General features: G+C 40.9%; 1 protein-coding gene across 8 annotated transcripts in view; it reads left to right on the top strand.

Moving 5' to 3' along the window:
• LOC124619308 (gastrula zinc finger protein XlCGF17.1-like) overlaps positions 1-16,738 on the top strand; it is a 176,826-nt gene that overhangs the window by 127,458 nt on the left and 32,630 nt on the right. For 7 of the 8 annotated variants that reach the window (XM_047145614.1, XM_047145608.1, XM_047145609.1 and 4 more), the window contains one exon: positions 2,589-5,521. The exons of the other annotated variant lie outside the window; for it this stretch is intronic. In XM_047145614.1, the coding sequence (XP_047001570.1) occupies positions 2,589-3,357 (769 nt within the window). In that variant the 3' untranslated portion in view covers positions 3,358-5,521. Of the gene's footprint in view, positions 1-2,588; positions 5,522-16,738 lie in introns of those variants that run through there. 8 annotated transcript variants of the gene reach the window in all.

Raw genomic sequence — 16,738 nt, 5'->3', positions numbered from 1 at the left:
GGATCAGGTGGTCGAGCAGCTGCTGGGGTGTAGCCTCCCATTCTTGCACCAGTGCCTGTCGGTGCTTCTGAAGTGCCGTAGGAGTTTGAAGACGTGCAGCAATAAGTCAACCGAGAGCATGCCAGACGTGCTCGATGGGGTTTAGGTCTGGAGAACAGGCAGGCCACTCCATTCGCCTAATATCTTCTGTTTCAAGGTACTCCTCTACGGTGGCAGCTCGGTGGGGCTGTGCGTTATCATCCATCAGGATGAAGGTGGGACCCACTGCACCCCTGAAAAGGTGGACATACTGGTGAAAAATGACGTCCCTGTACACCAACCTGTTACAGTTCCTCTGTCAGACATGCAGGGGTGTACGTGCACCAGTCATAATCCCACCCCACACCATCAAACCAGGACCTCCATACAGGTCCCTTTCAAGGACATTAAGGAGTTGGTATCTGGTTCCTGGTTCACGCCAGATGAAAACCCGGTGAGAATCACTGTTCACACTATACCTGGACTCGGCCGTGAACATAACCTGGGACCACTGTTCCAATGACCATGTACTGTGTTTGACACCAGGGTTTACTGGCTATCCTGTGACCAGGGGTCAGTGGAATGAATCTTGCAGGTCTCCTGGCAAATAAACCATGTCTGTTCAGTCATCTGTAGACTGTGTGTTCGGAGACAACTGTTCCCGTGGCTGCGGTAAGGTCCCGAGCAAGGCTATCTGCAGTACTCCGTGGCTGTCTGCGGCACTGATGGTGAGATATCAGTCTTCTTGTGGTGTTGTACACTGTGGACGTCCCGTACTGTAGCACCTGGACACTTTTCCTGTCTGCTGGAATTGTTGCCATAATCTTGAGATCACACTTTGCGGCACACGGAGGTCCCGTGCTACGACCTGCTGTGTTTGACCAGCCTCCAGTCACCCTAGTATTCTACCCCTCTTAACGTCATCAATATGTGTTCTTTGAGCCATTTTGAACACACAGTCACTATTAGCACGTCTGAAAATGTCTGCACACTTACTCGTTGCACTGTACTCTGACATGCACCAACACACCTCTGCGTATGTGGACTGCTGCCAGCGCCACCGTGCGACGACCGCAGGTCAGATGCACCATATGGTCATATGCCGAGGTGATTTAAACCCGCAAACTGCCCACCAGAGTGTTGTTTCACCATGTATCAGCATTATCTTTAATTTATGAGCATGAGTGTAGCTCCTTCTTCTCCACTGGTGATCGTGGCAATTGCTGAATAACAAACATTGTTGCGAGATGTTCCACCTGTTTTCCACCAGGGTACAATGTCGCATTTACGGCTGAAGAGGTGGCATTTGCTGGCTCATGTAACTTCAGCACTATGTAGCCTCATTGGATGATTTTTCTGGACATGACTTCTTATCCTCGATTTGTTCCTCAAGACACCCTCTGCAATCCTTTGAAGTTTGTCTCAACTTTACTGGGACACCCTGTATATTTCTTCCTTTCCCTGCAGCCCCCACCCCCCATGCCCCCCCCTCATCCCCCCATGCCCCCCCCCCCTCATCCCCCCATGCCCCTCCCCCCCTCAGGTATGGGTGCCCTTAGATGTTAACTTGTTTTTCTAGAGTCTTGTGCCACTACATGTTTTTATAGGTGCCATCTTGTTATGATCTGTTTTTAATACTCTGCTTGTTTTGTTAAGCCCACTCTCCTCAGTTTCTCCTATATTTTCTACAGCCTCCCTCTAACACTTCCATTCCCCTCACATTTCTTTTTCTCTCTTATTCTTCAGTACTTATGTTTCTACCTCATATATCACCCCTACCCACTTCCATCCTTCCCATTCTCCTAGGATGATTTCCCTAAATCGCTGCAAAAATGCCGGGATGGTTCCTTTCAAAGGGCACGGCCGACTTCCTTCCCCATCCTTTCCTAATCCGATGAGGCCGATGACCTCGCTGTCTGGTCTCCCCTCCCAAAAAACAACCCTCAACTCATTCTCCTAGGCCCAGGTACAAACAACATCCACTCTCTCCCTTCCACTTCCTCCCATCTTATCTCACCTACTCTCATCACTCCATGCCAGTTCTTACCCTCCATATCTTTCTTGCCCAGCCTATATCTCTGACACACACACACACACACACACACACACACACACGCACACCACACAATTTAGCAGATGACGATGATGATGATGATGATTGCAGTTAGTGTACACAACATTGGAAGCTGCAAGTAAAAACTTGACGATACATTAACATTTCTTTGCAGTGTACTGTGGCAGTGTTTAACTTAAAGGTTAGTGGCTTTCGTAATGTTCTCCTTGTCTCCTAAAAATGTGCATAAACCTTTTTAAATGCATTTGCCAGTAATGGAGTCATTTTCCTGTTTCCCTTAGTGGTAGCATAAATGTGTGTTGCTTACTGTAGTAGTTATTGGCATTCATTTTTTGCAATGTTATTGATGTTTTCATGTATCCCATCAGTCATGAATAACAAAATAGTAGTGATCGCATATAGCAACTTATGTTCAGTGAAGTAACTTTCCCCCCATTTACAAACAATTAAATTATTTTAAACATGTATCTTTGAACTGATTTGTGGCATTCACTAGGCCGCCGAATCCTGCTGCTGATGACAACAGTGTTCCAGTGGAAGAAGCAGCCCTCCACGCAGAAACTCCTGCTTATCTGACGGATGACTCAAATTACACCACATTGCCAGAAGAGTCAGAGTGTGATGGTAACAAGTTGTGGAACAGCAACTATAGTGAACATGACAGTACTTTATCAAGATTGAGACTCACTTTGAAAAAGAAGAGGCGTTCACGTACTGGAGAGAAAAGCTATCCTTGTAATGAATGTGGAAAGTCCTTCCCTAAACCTTGTCAGTTGAAATACCATATGCGTAAACACACCGGTGAGAGGCCCTACATTTGTGGCATCTGTGGAAAGACTTTTGCGAAAACAGCTCATCTGAATGTCCACAACCGTACGCATACAGGTGAGAAGCCATTCAAATGTGACGTTTGTGGAAAATCATTCCCCGATTCTGGCAAACAAAAGAGACATATGCGCTCACATGCAGGGGAGAAGCCATATGTGTGCGACATTTGTGGAAAGTGTTATACTGTCCACGGCAGTCTGACAAGCCACAAACGATCCCACACGGGGGAGAACGCATACAAGTGTGATGTGTGTAACAAAACGTTTCCTAGACCTAGTGTTCTTAAAGTCCACATGCGGTCACACACGGGCGAGAAACCCCATGAATGTGGAGTTTGTGGGAAAGGCTTCACTCAGTTTGGCAATCTGAAGAGGCATTTGCATTCACATATAATGGGGAGCCGACTCAGTAGTGTAATGGTCAGCACTGCAGAGTAGGACACAGGGTCCACAGCTGCTATTACGAGGACCTCCTCGATGAATCCAGCTTCAATTGTTGAGGCTTCTTCAGATTTTGCAGGCTGAGAAGAAAATTTATGGGAACCACTCAGCCTTGTGACTTGGTTTGCAATAAGAAAACAGATGCTTTGTGTTTCTCATACTAACTGCAGTACCTGGGAGAGGCTGGAGAGATCGTATTGACAGCCTGATCTGCTATGAGGCAGCACATGACCATCAGGGAAGGAAGCAGCTTAATCACTGAAGAAGTGGAGTAGTAAGGGAGAAGCAATAAAAGATGAGGAATTGTTTTTGTTTGGGGGGAGGGGGTGGCACCAGTGTGTAGAACAAGTTTTTCACATCTGTGCTGTATGCAGAGAGATCTCTCAGACCATCCAGTCAAAAATAGTTGCTGCAGACAGGTTGAAGTCAGTGCACTGTTGGCACATGTGTTATGTCTTCCGAGAATTGCGTAAAGATGCCCTGTCCTAAGTGAATTTATGGATAGAGAAGGCTGAAAGGATTATAGGCATTGCTTTGCATGCCTATCTGAGTTCCTGGACTGAGGACTGTCAAACTGAATTGATTTTTAAGTAATTGAGCACACTATATAAACTACTCATTATAGGCTTGTACTGTTTGCTGAAGCCTGAACTCAAGATGTTTTACAGGAACCTGAAGTTTCCCACCAGAGAAAAGTAGATTTGGGCTTGTGGTACAAAAGATAACTAATTTTCATTCTGCTTCTTCATGGATAAGAAATCTACTTGAGGGAAAAGAAAATCTTGGAATACTCCTATGTTTATGTACCAGGTATTTCAAAATGAATATTGAGATTTCAATGCATTGTAGCATTTATTACATTCAACATAAAATAATAAATAAAATATCAAATGAAAGAACAACTCAGTTTGTCATACAAATGTTCAATGTGAGCACCATTCATCACACAGCACACACAGAGCTCTTCCAAGACCTTATCATTGTGTCTGGAGTAATTGTTGTAACAACTGCTTCAATCCAGTTTCCTATGTCACGTAGATCAGCTGTAGCGAATGTACAGATAAAGAGATCCTTTAAGAAACCCGAAAACAAAAAATGTATGGCTTCGGATCGAGCGAACATGGAGCCCACGTGAAACAAGCTCTGTCAACTGGACCCTAGCAGCCAACCCAGCCATTGGATACGTCGTTTTTCAACAATCGTACTGAGTTATGCCAGTGAGGCAGTGCATTAACTTGCTGCCAAATACAGTTACGTGGTTCAGCTTCTTCCAGTTGAGGAAGGACAAATAGTTATAGTGAATCAAGATACAAAACACCAGTTACAGTTGCTTCATGGAAAAAGAAAGGCTCATAAATCTTCTGCTGTGATATTGTACCAAGAACATTCAATATAGGGGAGTCTCATTGCAACTGTACTATCTCGTGGGGATTTTCTGACCCCCGGATGTGTTCACATTTCCACTTAGATGAAAAAGTTGATTCATCACTGAAGAACACTGTACAGAAAATCTCCGCAGTCATGCAGTAACATTTCATTTGCAAAGTTAGCATATGTGCTCTGTGATTAATGGTGCTCAGATTAAACACTTATGAGAAAAACTGTCTGAGTTGCTCTTTCATTTGATGTATTATTTATTATTTTAAGTTGAAGGTAATACATGCTACAAAGCCTTAAAATTCTGATATTCATTTTGAAACACCCAATATAAGCAGAATGATTTCATGAATGCAGACTTGCTGACACCTGAATGTTTGTGTGCTGCGTCTACTCATTCTGAAACTTCACTAAATGGTAAGCAGCAGCTTCCAGCTGCACCTAAATATTATTAGTACTCTTAAATGACAACGATACAGTGATGATTGTTCACCTTTTCATGGGTGATGGAGTAAACTGACATTCAGCTTTAAATAAGTGACTATTTACATATGAGCACATTGGTGACTATTTTTGTTCAAATGGAACAAATTTTTATAATGCAAGTAGCCAACTATCATACAATTCAAAAATTGTAACATCTTTAAAAAAATGGTGTTCTAAAGATCCAATGTTTTGTAACATAAACAAACACACAGGATGCGGTGTGTAGTGATTAGTATTTGGCACCATATGGTTATGATGTATGTATCATCAAGTAATAAAAATAAAAAATTGAAGAAGATTGTCATTTTATTTACAATATTAAATGTCAAAAGTATAATAATAATATAAAAACAGAATAATATTAATATTTATCATCATCATCCCTGTTTAATATGCCTGGTATAAAGCATTAATTCAGAAAATGAAAGTCAGAAAATTGAGTCCTGTCCATACTTAGAAATATTACAATAACTCCCTCAGTTGATGTTCTTATTTGTTTGTGTTTGCCTGTAGCACTGATTCTCATTGGGTCTTTAGCTTCATTCAGATACTGTACCCTGTCCATCTGGTCTAGGCAGCTTTACGATTTATATATTTGACAACTATGATTGTGTTGTGTGACTTTGCTACATCCGTTATAAAATTTCAACAAGAAAACAATTTAGTAAAGAAACTGTTCTCAGACCATTGTGTTATCACTAGGGCCTGGATTTTAATGACAACTCTTTTTTTTCTGAACTATAGGGTGAATTTTAGAACAATTTATGCACAAATCTAGGCATTTTAGTGTCAAAAAATGTATTTTGATTGTGCATATAAAGTCATATATTTCAACAAATTTTAGTAATAGGTCATATTGCGGCTAACTTTTGATATAATAGGTCATATTTCCGTCAACTTTTGCCAAAAATACATATACGGTTTTTCTCGTATCTTACAGGACAACGAATAAGAAAATGACTATGTTGCTCACGAGACAATATTCAACGTGCTGTTGTGAAAAATAAACAAATAAATTAGTACACAGCTTTTAGCAGAAAATCGGTGTACCGCAACAGTCATTTCACGAACATAAAACATTGTTGTGCAGAGTCGACAATACTCTTTCAGAGCCAACAAAGGCAGCTTCTGCCGTAATAATCATCACAGTCGCACAGGTGTTCCCAGTAACCAGTTTGAATACAGCCTTTGCCTTGTTCAACATGCCTAAAGCAAAGTGCTCCGACAGTGTGAAGTTGCGAGGATATGTTTGAGAATGTGGAGAGAAGTTCTTTAGTACTGTTGGGAAAATATTGTTTTGTAAACTGTGTGAAGTTAAAGTTAGTGCAGAAAAGTACTTTAATGTGCAACAGCACTGTAATACCGCTAATCACAGCAGCTGTGTGAAACAGAGTGCTGAAAATAACAGCAGGCAAACGCTGTTATTTGAACAGACAGGTCAATCGTCAACCGTGCAATCATTCTGCAGTGATTTGTGTGAGATGATGGTGTCCTGCAAAAAGCTGAAGAATCCACCATTCAGACGGTTCTTGGAGAAGTACACAACACAACCAGTTCCAGATGAATCTACACTGAGAAAGAACTATTTATCCGTATGCTACAATGATGTGCTCAACAAAGTACGAATTACTATTGCTGAGCAAAAGATCTGGCTGTCGATAGATGAAACTACGGATATTAGTGGGCGATATATTGCAAATGTTGTTGTTGGTGTTCTAAAAGTTGATGGCCCTGGAGATATGTTCCTACTAGCATGTGAAGCTCTTGGTAGAGTAAACAATTCAACGATTGCTATTTTGTTTGACAATTCTCTGAAGCTACTGTGGCCGGATGGTGTGAAAAGAGACAACGTTTTGCTGCTTGTAACAAATGGTGCATCATATATGGCTAAAGCAGCCAAAGGCTTCATATTCTCTACCCCAGTATGGCGTATGCCACTTGCCTTGCACATGCATTGCACAGAGTTGCTGAACAGGTGCGATCAAATTACCCTGACGTGGACAAATTAATTTCCTGTGGCAAGAAAATCTATGTGAAGGCTCCGCTACGGGTGCAGAAATTCAAGGAACGAGCACCTTCAACGCCTCTCCCACCTAAACCTGTTCTTACACGATGGGGTTCTTGGCTTAATGCTGCTGAGTATTACTGCACCAACTTCACCCAAATAAAGACAATCTTCTGTGAGCTTGATATTGATGAATCAAGTGCTATCAAAATTGTGAAAGAAGTTTTTACAGATATATTGTCTCGAAGCTTGGCATACATCAACGCCAATTTTTCAGTGATATCAAAATCCATCAAATGTTATGTTATGTTATGTTATGTGGTTTATTCATCTCATTACATAAAATTTTCAAATCATTTGATTTGATGTACAGGAGACATGTCAAGGTTTACAAAAGAAACTTTTTTCACTTTTTTAAGAGAAATACAAAAGTTTACATTATATTTTACATTTCTAAGTTACAGCTACACATGTACTTAAAATATTAAATGTATTACAATACCTGTATTCAGATTGTGAAGCTGTCCTCAATGAATTCATCGACAGAATAATAACACTTTTCCACCAGGAGAGTAAAGAGCAATCTTTTCAGTGAACCAATCTCCATTTTAAATATATTACTGCCTTTTATTTTATTGAAAATTTTTAATCCCATATACTCTGGCGTTTGGGCATAAAGTTTTAAACGATGTGTTGGAAGTTTGAAGTTGTCTCTGTGGCGAGTGCTGTAGTTGTGGTCAAAACGGAAATTGTCTAGTGTATGTTGATTTCTATATAGGAACACCACCATCTCCTGTACTGGAAGCTGTTGGCACTCAGCTATGTGAGGCCCTGAGTATTGTGCAACACGTGCAGAGTGAGTTGGGTCAAGCTCGTGGTCATGTGGCTGACAAAGTGAAAATCAAATTGCAAAATGTTCTCCAACGGAATCCTGGCTGTTCTACACTGTGCAAAATTAGTGACAGTATTTCAGGGAATGCCACAACATTTGAAGATACTGAAACAAAGCTGAACTCCAGTGACCTGGCTGCCTTCAAGTATGCTCCACTGACTTCTTGTAAAGTGAAGAGGAGCTTTTCCAGGTACAAAACTATCCTCAGCGACAACCGTAGATATTTGACAGTGGAAAACCTGAAAATGCGCCATGTGATCCTTAGCAACTTTGCAGATACTGAAGAGTGACATACGGTATTAAATAATGTGAAACACTTAAAATACTATGTAGAGATAAAAACATTGTTTTACTGTTTTGATAGATGATCTTTTCACTGTATTTTGTGTGTAGAAAATAAAACATTCAGACATTCAAAAAATAGGTGCAAATTAGCCACAAACCCTACAGAAAGAAAGACCTATACTTACAATATTTTGAGAAGTGAATTTTGTATTACTTTATGGTGAATAAAAAATTAAATGAACAAACAAGAATGCTTTAAATAAACTTCTATTAAGTCATATTTTATTTTTAAGGTCATATTTATTTAAGTTTTAGGTCATAAATGCTTGCATATTTCACTGTTTTTTAGGTAATTAAAATCCGGGCCCTAGTTATCACCGCCTAGCTGAAACCTTTCAGGATAATTGTATTACTGCAACTGTCTTGGATTCTGCCATACATCACAGACTGCACAGTGCCTCCAAAAAATTAAGTTAGTGTTATGCAATAAAAATGACCCGCATTGTGACCTGTGGAAATATCCTTCAATGTGCCATGACATTTAATTCAGAATATCGACATAAACTCATCAAAATAGCATTTGTCGTAGCCAAATCTATTTTTGTTTGTGGTTATCACGATAAACATAACATTGTTCTTGTTCTTAGTGAACAAAATAGACAGCTTCAGTTATAAAATTACGAGACAGAATTTCTAGCCATATGTACCTTCAGGATGTGAAATGTTAGTAGGCTGCTACTGGTAGGCACATGTCAACTTTTGCAATAAATAGTTTCTCCTAAGTGGAAAATAGAGGGGTAGGTTGGGGAAGATTAAAAAGGAAGGGCAGCTCACTCGGGCCACAGGGTTAGATGTACTATACCTTTTGTGAAGGTGACAGAGAAAGAAACCCCTTCCCACTGCCTGACCCCACTCCACCATGTGATTCATTCAGAGTTTCAGAAAAGTATTCCCTTGTGCTGTCCACACACACACACACACACACACACACACCTGTTTCCTCGTTTTCAACCACTGTCCCTTCCCTCCTGTCCGTCCCCCCCCCCCCCCCCTTTCTCACTTTCCACCTTTCTGTCTTCCCCCTGCCTCCTTTTCACCACTCAGTTCCCCCTACCCCCAGCCTCTCTTTCTTCCTACATCTCATTTTGCTGTACCCTCTGTACTCTTTTCATGTTGTTGTGGGGCCTTAAAGTCATCTGCCTCTTTCCTGCTGAATCCTTCTCTACAACCTCTCTACCTCCGTTAGCTCAGGCAACTGTTTTCAATAATCGAATATCAATAATCAGTCTTGCTGTCGCCACAGGAATCTGTGTTTGGGTGTCTGTGTGGTTGTGTGTGTACTATTGCTAGAAAAAGAGTTAGTCCTCGCAGCTAGTATGAATGCTGTTTCCTGTTATGTTTTTCAGTGCTCCATACATCAATCCATTATAGGTGAGTGGTCCGTTCCTTTATTTTAGGGATTGCTGCATCAAGGAATTTCCATTATTATTAAACAATTTATCAGGTAGGATCAGCAACACTGTAACATTGTTTGCTGACAGTACTCTTGTGTGCACGAAAGTGTCATCATTCTGCCAGCAACATACACCCCATGAGAGTAAGGTAAGAGAGATTATGGTAACAGAAGCATACAGGCAGTCATACGCAAATGGAATAGGAAAGAAATTCGACAATGTTGGTACTATGTACTCTCCGGTGTAAACTGTACAGTGGCTTTCCTGGTATATATGTAGATATTGGCAGTATCCTGCATCATTGGTTTTTGGTTGGTAAATCTCAGTTTGGTGAGCATTTTGCAGTGTGTATCAGCATTGTTGACCTACATTCCATGAAATTAACTTGAGTAAGGAAATTGCTCACTCAAATTCTTATTTTTTTATTATTATTATTATTACTACCCTTTTTTGAGTGCAACCTCCAGGTTGACAGTTGATTTGATTCTGCGTTTATGTGGGATACCTGCATTTCCTTGCCATCGTTAACAAAGTGCAAAGTTGTAAAACGGTCATCTCCGCCTTATTGACAGAGCTCCAGAATTTTACGCAGTCACAACCTCAGCTACCAGCATGAGCCTTCGGGGACATACCACATAAAGAACAGCCCTCAGGGGAGATGGGACGCAGGTCAATCATTTGCCCCTGGGGGGTCAGTTCGTCAGTGTACCTGACGATGGCGACATGTGTGATTGCTGAGATATTGTGGCCATTGGACATTGTGAACTGCCAGCGCACCTGTGGAGTGTTTGATATTTTTGTTGTTGGGTCTCATGGAAGTAAATATTAAAACAGCTTTTCAGAACACCCAAATTAAATCCACCCAAATATTTGCTACATGGTAGAGGTGGAAGGGAGTGCCCCCATTCCTTTCCCTGATGTGTTTGTTAGAAGGAAGCTTATGGTGCATTGTGACATGCCATTTATTGGAAGCTAACTCACACTGATTTGTACTTTCAGGCTGATAGTTGTCATTGTCCACATCAATATGAAGACGAACTTCATACCTTGGTTTATAGGGCGCGCATCGTCTCAGATCCTGAAAGTTTGTAAGCTGAGGTAGCCCTACTTGCAGTCACCTTTTGTCAGAAAGTTTATAGGAAAGCGAGATTTGCTGCATCTTGCACTACTGACGAACTGTGAATCAGGTGAGTGATGATAGTAACCAGGTGACGTCAAACTCTGCGCCATTTTTGCCGTTTGCAGGAAGGATTTTTAGTTAGATTGGTCATACTCTGTGAACACAAAGTGTGAAGTGTGTGTTTTAACCACCAACTAAGATTATGGTCCTTTTAGGGTCACTAAAGGATGATCTTAGTTTGTGTAAGGCAAATGCCTACCGTATCTCCTACAGTTTTAGTGTGTCATGTATTAGTTAGACCCTCTGGACTGTGGAGCACTAGTGTACGGAGAAAAAGCATAAAATATGGTTACAATATCCAAGCAAGTGTATTATTGCAGAACATTGCCTTGGCACTGATCATCCAATGGAATATAACACAGAGATTCTGTTGTGCTCTTTCAGCTGTTGGGACAGAGCTAAAACCTTGTGCTGCAACATTTTCACTAAATTGGAGAGCTTTTAATGGTGATTTATTTTACGTTTTCGTCAGCTTCGGGGCTGATTGAAAACACCAAAGAAGCAACCATTAGTAACTGTCTGCTGTGGTGCATACTATGCACCAAAGCTGTGATCTTACAAATAGAGACTGAGGTTTGTTCTTAAATTCTGCTTGAGATCCTGCTCTCTCCGTGGTCAAATAGAGTTAATGCTACTTGCTCATCTGCTGGTAATTAACTGTGTGTGTGTGTGTGTGTGTGTGTGTGTGTGTGTGTGTGTGTGTGTCACCCATAACATTTGTGTCTTGAAATGATAGGGTATGCATCTGTCAAAATATTAGCTGCTGTCGGAGATGTCACCTGGCTGCATTTCCGTAAGTTGTTCAAACATGAAATTGCTTGAAAGTATGCATCTCTTTCACTACCAGTCATTTTACTTAGAGACAGCTAGTCAATGCAAATGCAGTACCATGATGACAACATGAAACAATCATTATATTGTCAAGATTAGTAGTGTGTGCTTAGACATGTAAATGATCAGCATTTCAGCACAGCAACACAAAGTTGGCAGCAGCAGCTCCACGTACATTCTGTAAATAAGGAGGTTATGCAGTCAGCTTCTCATCAGAAATCCTGTTCAAATCTCAGTCATTTGTGAACAGATTGTGTTATGCCTTGTGTAAGAAAGAGTGAGATCTACCAGCACAGGTCAGAATTTGACACTGACTGGATTATGCCATCTTGAAACTGTGATTTATCATTACTCTGTATTGCAACTCTCTTTCATTGGAACCCCATGACTATCATCTGAATGTCGAATCAATGGATTCAGGTGGGCCACACTCGACCCTTTACAGGATATCGCTGGTCCCTTGTGGCTAGGTCCGAGAAGAGAGGTCACTTGGCACGCAGGTTCGCACAACCATGTCACGTACCTCGAGTCAGGAAATTGGCCAGTTGCTGAAGACTTATATGTACACGGACAGTGCCGAAATGCTGTCACAGTTGCTATTGTGATTCTCCTCTCCTCTTGTCTCCTCGGTGCAGTGCCAGAGTGAGTCCTGGTGAAACTGGTGCACCCAGTGACAACACCAAGCACAGGAGAGGTCCCAGTACTGTGTAAACCATCACTTGAGAGTGAAAGTTGCCATACTGTATTCATTATCGTACTGTCCCAGCACCTGGTGTTATGGTGTGGGGTTTTATTGGGTACACAACACGCTCATTTCTGCTTTGCATAGCAATAATTTAGACAGCAGGACTTATACTTCTGATGTATGCTATCTTTGATGTCTCCTCAATGTGAACTTTCATCTAAGTAAAGTAAGAATGCAGACTGATCCACATCAATACAGGGCATGTTCGACTGTAGCTGTGCCCAGCGTGTTCTCCAGACCCTCACCCACCGTGAACGTGTGGTCTCAGGTTGCCAGGAGCTTGGTGTGCCACCATTTACTGGTTACTGTGACTGTTGAGCTGTGGTGTAGGACTGAAGCTGCACATACCTGTGTCTGTCATCTGAGCTTATTTCAGCTTTAAACGTACACAGATTAGAGCTGTTGCTGCCACCAGAGGTTAGAGTACTGCATAAAATACCCACTAATTATCTAAAAGATAATCATGTATGCCTCCTACCCCACTGTATACCCACAATGAGGACATTTCATTATTTACCATTTTCCTCAGCATTGCAGTTTTAAGGGGCAAAGTGTTCCTAACATTACTAACACTTATTCATTGTTAGAAACACCTCTTACTCACAGTGACATAGTAGATTTTGGGGGGAACAGTTTCAACAAATTAATCCTGATTAGAGAGTAGTGTTCAGCTTCTTTTTTGAAGCAATTGTATATCAGTTGAGGCACGAGGTCAAAATACATTTATTCACATAACTAGTTTCACCTAAAATATATTGAAATTAATAATAACTAGATAACTTTAAAAACCTTTGCCTTGACAAAATCTATTTCCCGGTTTGTACTTTCATAGTCAACCACAGTCATTTGTTACGTCAATCATTTGTTATAACATTAACAACATTCTGTTCAGTTTCAACTTTGATTTTTTGTAGTCATTTTTGTTTTTGTGCATTCTTAATCCTACTGTCTTCGTGTTGATCCAATTCAACTGACATACTATAAACATGGTTTTCATATAAACAGACTTTGTAGTCTGTGAGGTACCTTAGATTCATGTGGATTGGCCTTCAGTTCAATTAATAATTATATGAAGAGTTATGTGTATGAAAAGACATGTAATTATGATGTATGGCATGGTTGATGTGATAACAAGGAAGCTACAATCAACCATTGCAAAAGAAGGTGCATTAGATGAAGCTGATCCAGCAAGATTGGCAGTGGCATGTAGTAGTCAGTATGGCAGTGATGGGGGAGGTTAATACATGCTGTGTGTCACTTGAGAGGGCAGTGTACTTCCATTTCAAATAGTGCTATTTTGGCAACACTGACGACAATAATATTGGTGTGATTCTAGCATGTGTTTTTATTTGTGCTGGAAGTTAGGAACAAATGTACCTCAGAGCCATTGACCTCTAATTCTGGATGAAACAACATTAGAGAAAGATGTATCCACAGCTGTTGTGGATTTGGGAACCTACTAATGTGAGGTCAATTAAATACCAGAAAATAAACAGAGGTATGGTTGATCTCACAGTGTATTGGGATTTATTACTTGGTACAAGATGTGTAATCTGTTTTATTTGATTTCAGCAGTTTTTCATACTTCATTCTGCTCACAGATGTTGCATTCTAAAACTGTACAGAAAATAAATACTGCACAAATTTCCAGACCACAGGAAACTGAAAAAAGGAAGCTCCTACATCAGTATATAAAAGTTTGTAAGTACAGTGCAACTAAAAAAAAGGCTGTTGTACACCTTCCACAGTGCTGGAACTCCAGTGTATTCCCCAGATAATAGAAAACCAAAGCTATCCTTCAGTGCCAAGAACAGGTAGTGAGGCCATGTTGACAGGTAAGGTTTTCATCAAGACTCTGTGTCAAGCCCACGTGTCAAGCCCACGTCAGTCCACATCTGCCCTTCACCATAAATAAACTTTGGGCAGAAAATTCCAGCACTGCCATAGTTTTTTACTTTTTAACTGCGTCTTTCCCAGTATTGGAAATTCATGCCCTGAAGATAAAACGCAGGTCAACTTCCTCTACATGTATACTGATGAGCCAAAAAAAAAAAAAGTACTTGATACGCCTCCAGAGGTTTTGTGGCACCAGTTGCCTATGCACAGCTCACACACTTCACATAATTTACGGGCGGTCGGTTTGTGGGCATGAAGCTGACGCCCGATAGCATCCCAGCTGGGTTTCGTCGGATTCAGATAGCCCAAATTTGATGGCAAAGACATCAACCTGAGTTCACTATTGGACTGCTCAAACCATTGCAGTACGATTTTGGCCTTGAGCCAGGCCAGTTATACTGCTAGAACATGCCACCGCTTTTGGGGAGACATCAAACATAAGGGGTTACAGGTGGTCCCTAATAATGTTCACGTACTCCACAGCTGTTGCAGAACCTTTTATTACTATGTAAGTCCCATAGAAGTGCAGATGAATGTCCCCCATAACATAACACTGCTCCCACTGGCCTGGACCCATGGTGCGCTGCTTGTTTCGAGCAGCTGTTCACCTGGATGACAACGTATCTGGACACGACCACTGACCTGTAAACTTTCATTGCAGCAGTTATTTCTGTTCCATTCATATGTTGAGCATGGGAAAAGTGATTCTTAGACATATCTGTGTGTTCTGTAATCTCACTGATCTAGTCTTCACAGCAGCAATACACAGGTGGTTGTAATATATTCCTAAATCCATCATTTAAATCCGGTTTTGGAAACTTCTAATTAAAAGTTTTTGCTTGATAGTTGATGTTTCTGTTCAAGCACCTGTCAGTTCAGTTCTTTCAGCATCTCCTTGACACTCCTCCACAGGTCAAACAAACCACTGTGTCTTGTTACGCAGATGAGGCACAATGAGAAGGACTGCTAAAATATTTAAGCTTTTAGACAAAGTCCATCTTCCGAAATGGAAAATGTGCGTTGCGCGCGCCCGCCCACGCACGCACACACACACACACACACACACACACACACACACACACACACAACTTGCAAACCTCTTTCCTGGTGCTTGTCTGTGACTGAGGGCCTCCTCTATAGGCTGAGTAGCAATCTCTCCTTGTTATTTCATCCTGGTCTTTCCATTGCTTGATGCTGTCACTTCGTAATTTCTCAAGTGAATACTGTGAATAAAGTGATGGTTAACTGCAGTCAAATATGATGTAATGGTTAGGGAACCTTTATTATTTTTAAAGTGCTAACTGGCCATTTCTTCATCCCTCACGGAAGAGAAGTGCCAGTGATTTTTATTGATAGTGAGACAATGATTCTGGAAAATATTCAACTGGAAGTCATCTCATATATTTTCAGTGCTAACTTTTCCTTTGTAATAGGGTTGTATGAGCCTCCCTCCATGAGTTAATTTGTGTGAAGAAATCAGAATCGCAACACATTGTTAAGCTTCCAAGTACAGTTGCTGCCTTGTGTTTGTAAATCACATCACCCATTTATCTCTGGCAAGATTTCAATGCAATCCAATTTTTAATAAATCTCTTCCTTCAGTTAATTGACTCGTGCATGACTTCAATAAATATCAAATACTTAGCCTTATTATGTCATCTAGCACTTAACAGAAGGAATTCCTTCAGTCTATTCTTTTTTTAATTACAATAAGAAGACAGTCTTCTGGTACATACTGACTTACTATCACAACCTGGGTGTCAGTCGAAGTTGCTTCAAACTGAGCACCCCAGAAACTAAACTTCTTGTTTTTTACATGTGATCATTTCAAAAAGAAGTTATTAGCAACATATTCAGTTCTTGGAGACATTGAGAGCATCATAGAAAGCCTCTTACATATGGTTCAACACCATGAACAACCCACCCCCCATACCAAAAGCCATGAAGCTTAATCTGCAGTTAACTGCTAACTTTTCTACATGCCACTGTTTCTCCAGTTCCCAGGGACCTTTAAAACCACAGTGCCAGATGAAGCTACACTTGAGACATTTACAGCAGCATTGTAGTAGATTGTAGCAACCCTAGATTTACTCCTGGTGGAAGTTGAGTGGATACAACACCACACACAAAATATTAGATCACTTTATTCAAACTTGTAACAACACAGAATAACTAACTTGGAAACAATGTGTCTTCACAGGAATGTCTATGTATCTGTTACTATTGC

The sequence above is a fragment of the Schistocerca americana genome, chromosome 6 (genome assembly GCF_021461395.2).
Source record: "Schistocerca americana isolate TAMUIC-IGC-003095 chromosome 6, iqSchAmer2.1, whole genome shotgun sequence".
In the NCBI taxonomy this organism is placed as follows: domain Eukaryota; kingdom Metazoa; phylum Arthropoda; class Insecta; order Orthoptera; family Acrididae; genus Schistocerca; species Schistocerca americana.
This window is presented reverse-complemented; position numbering and strand designations above follow the sequence as displayed.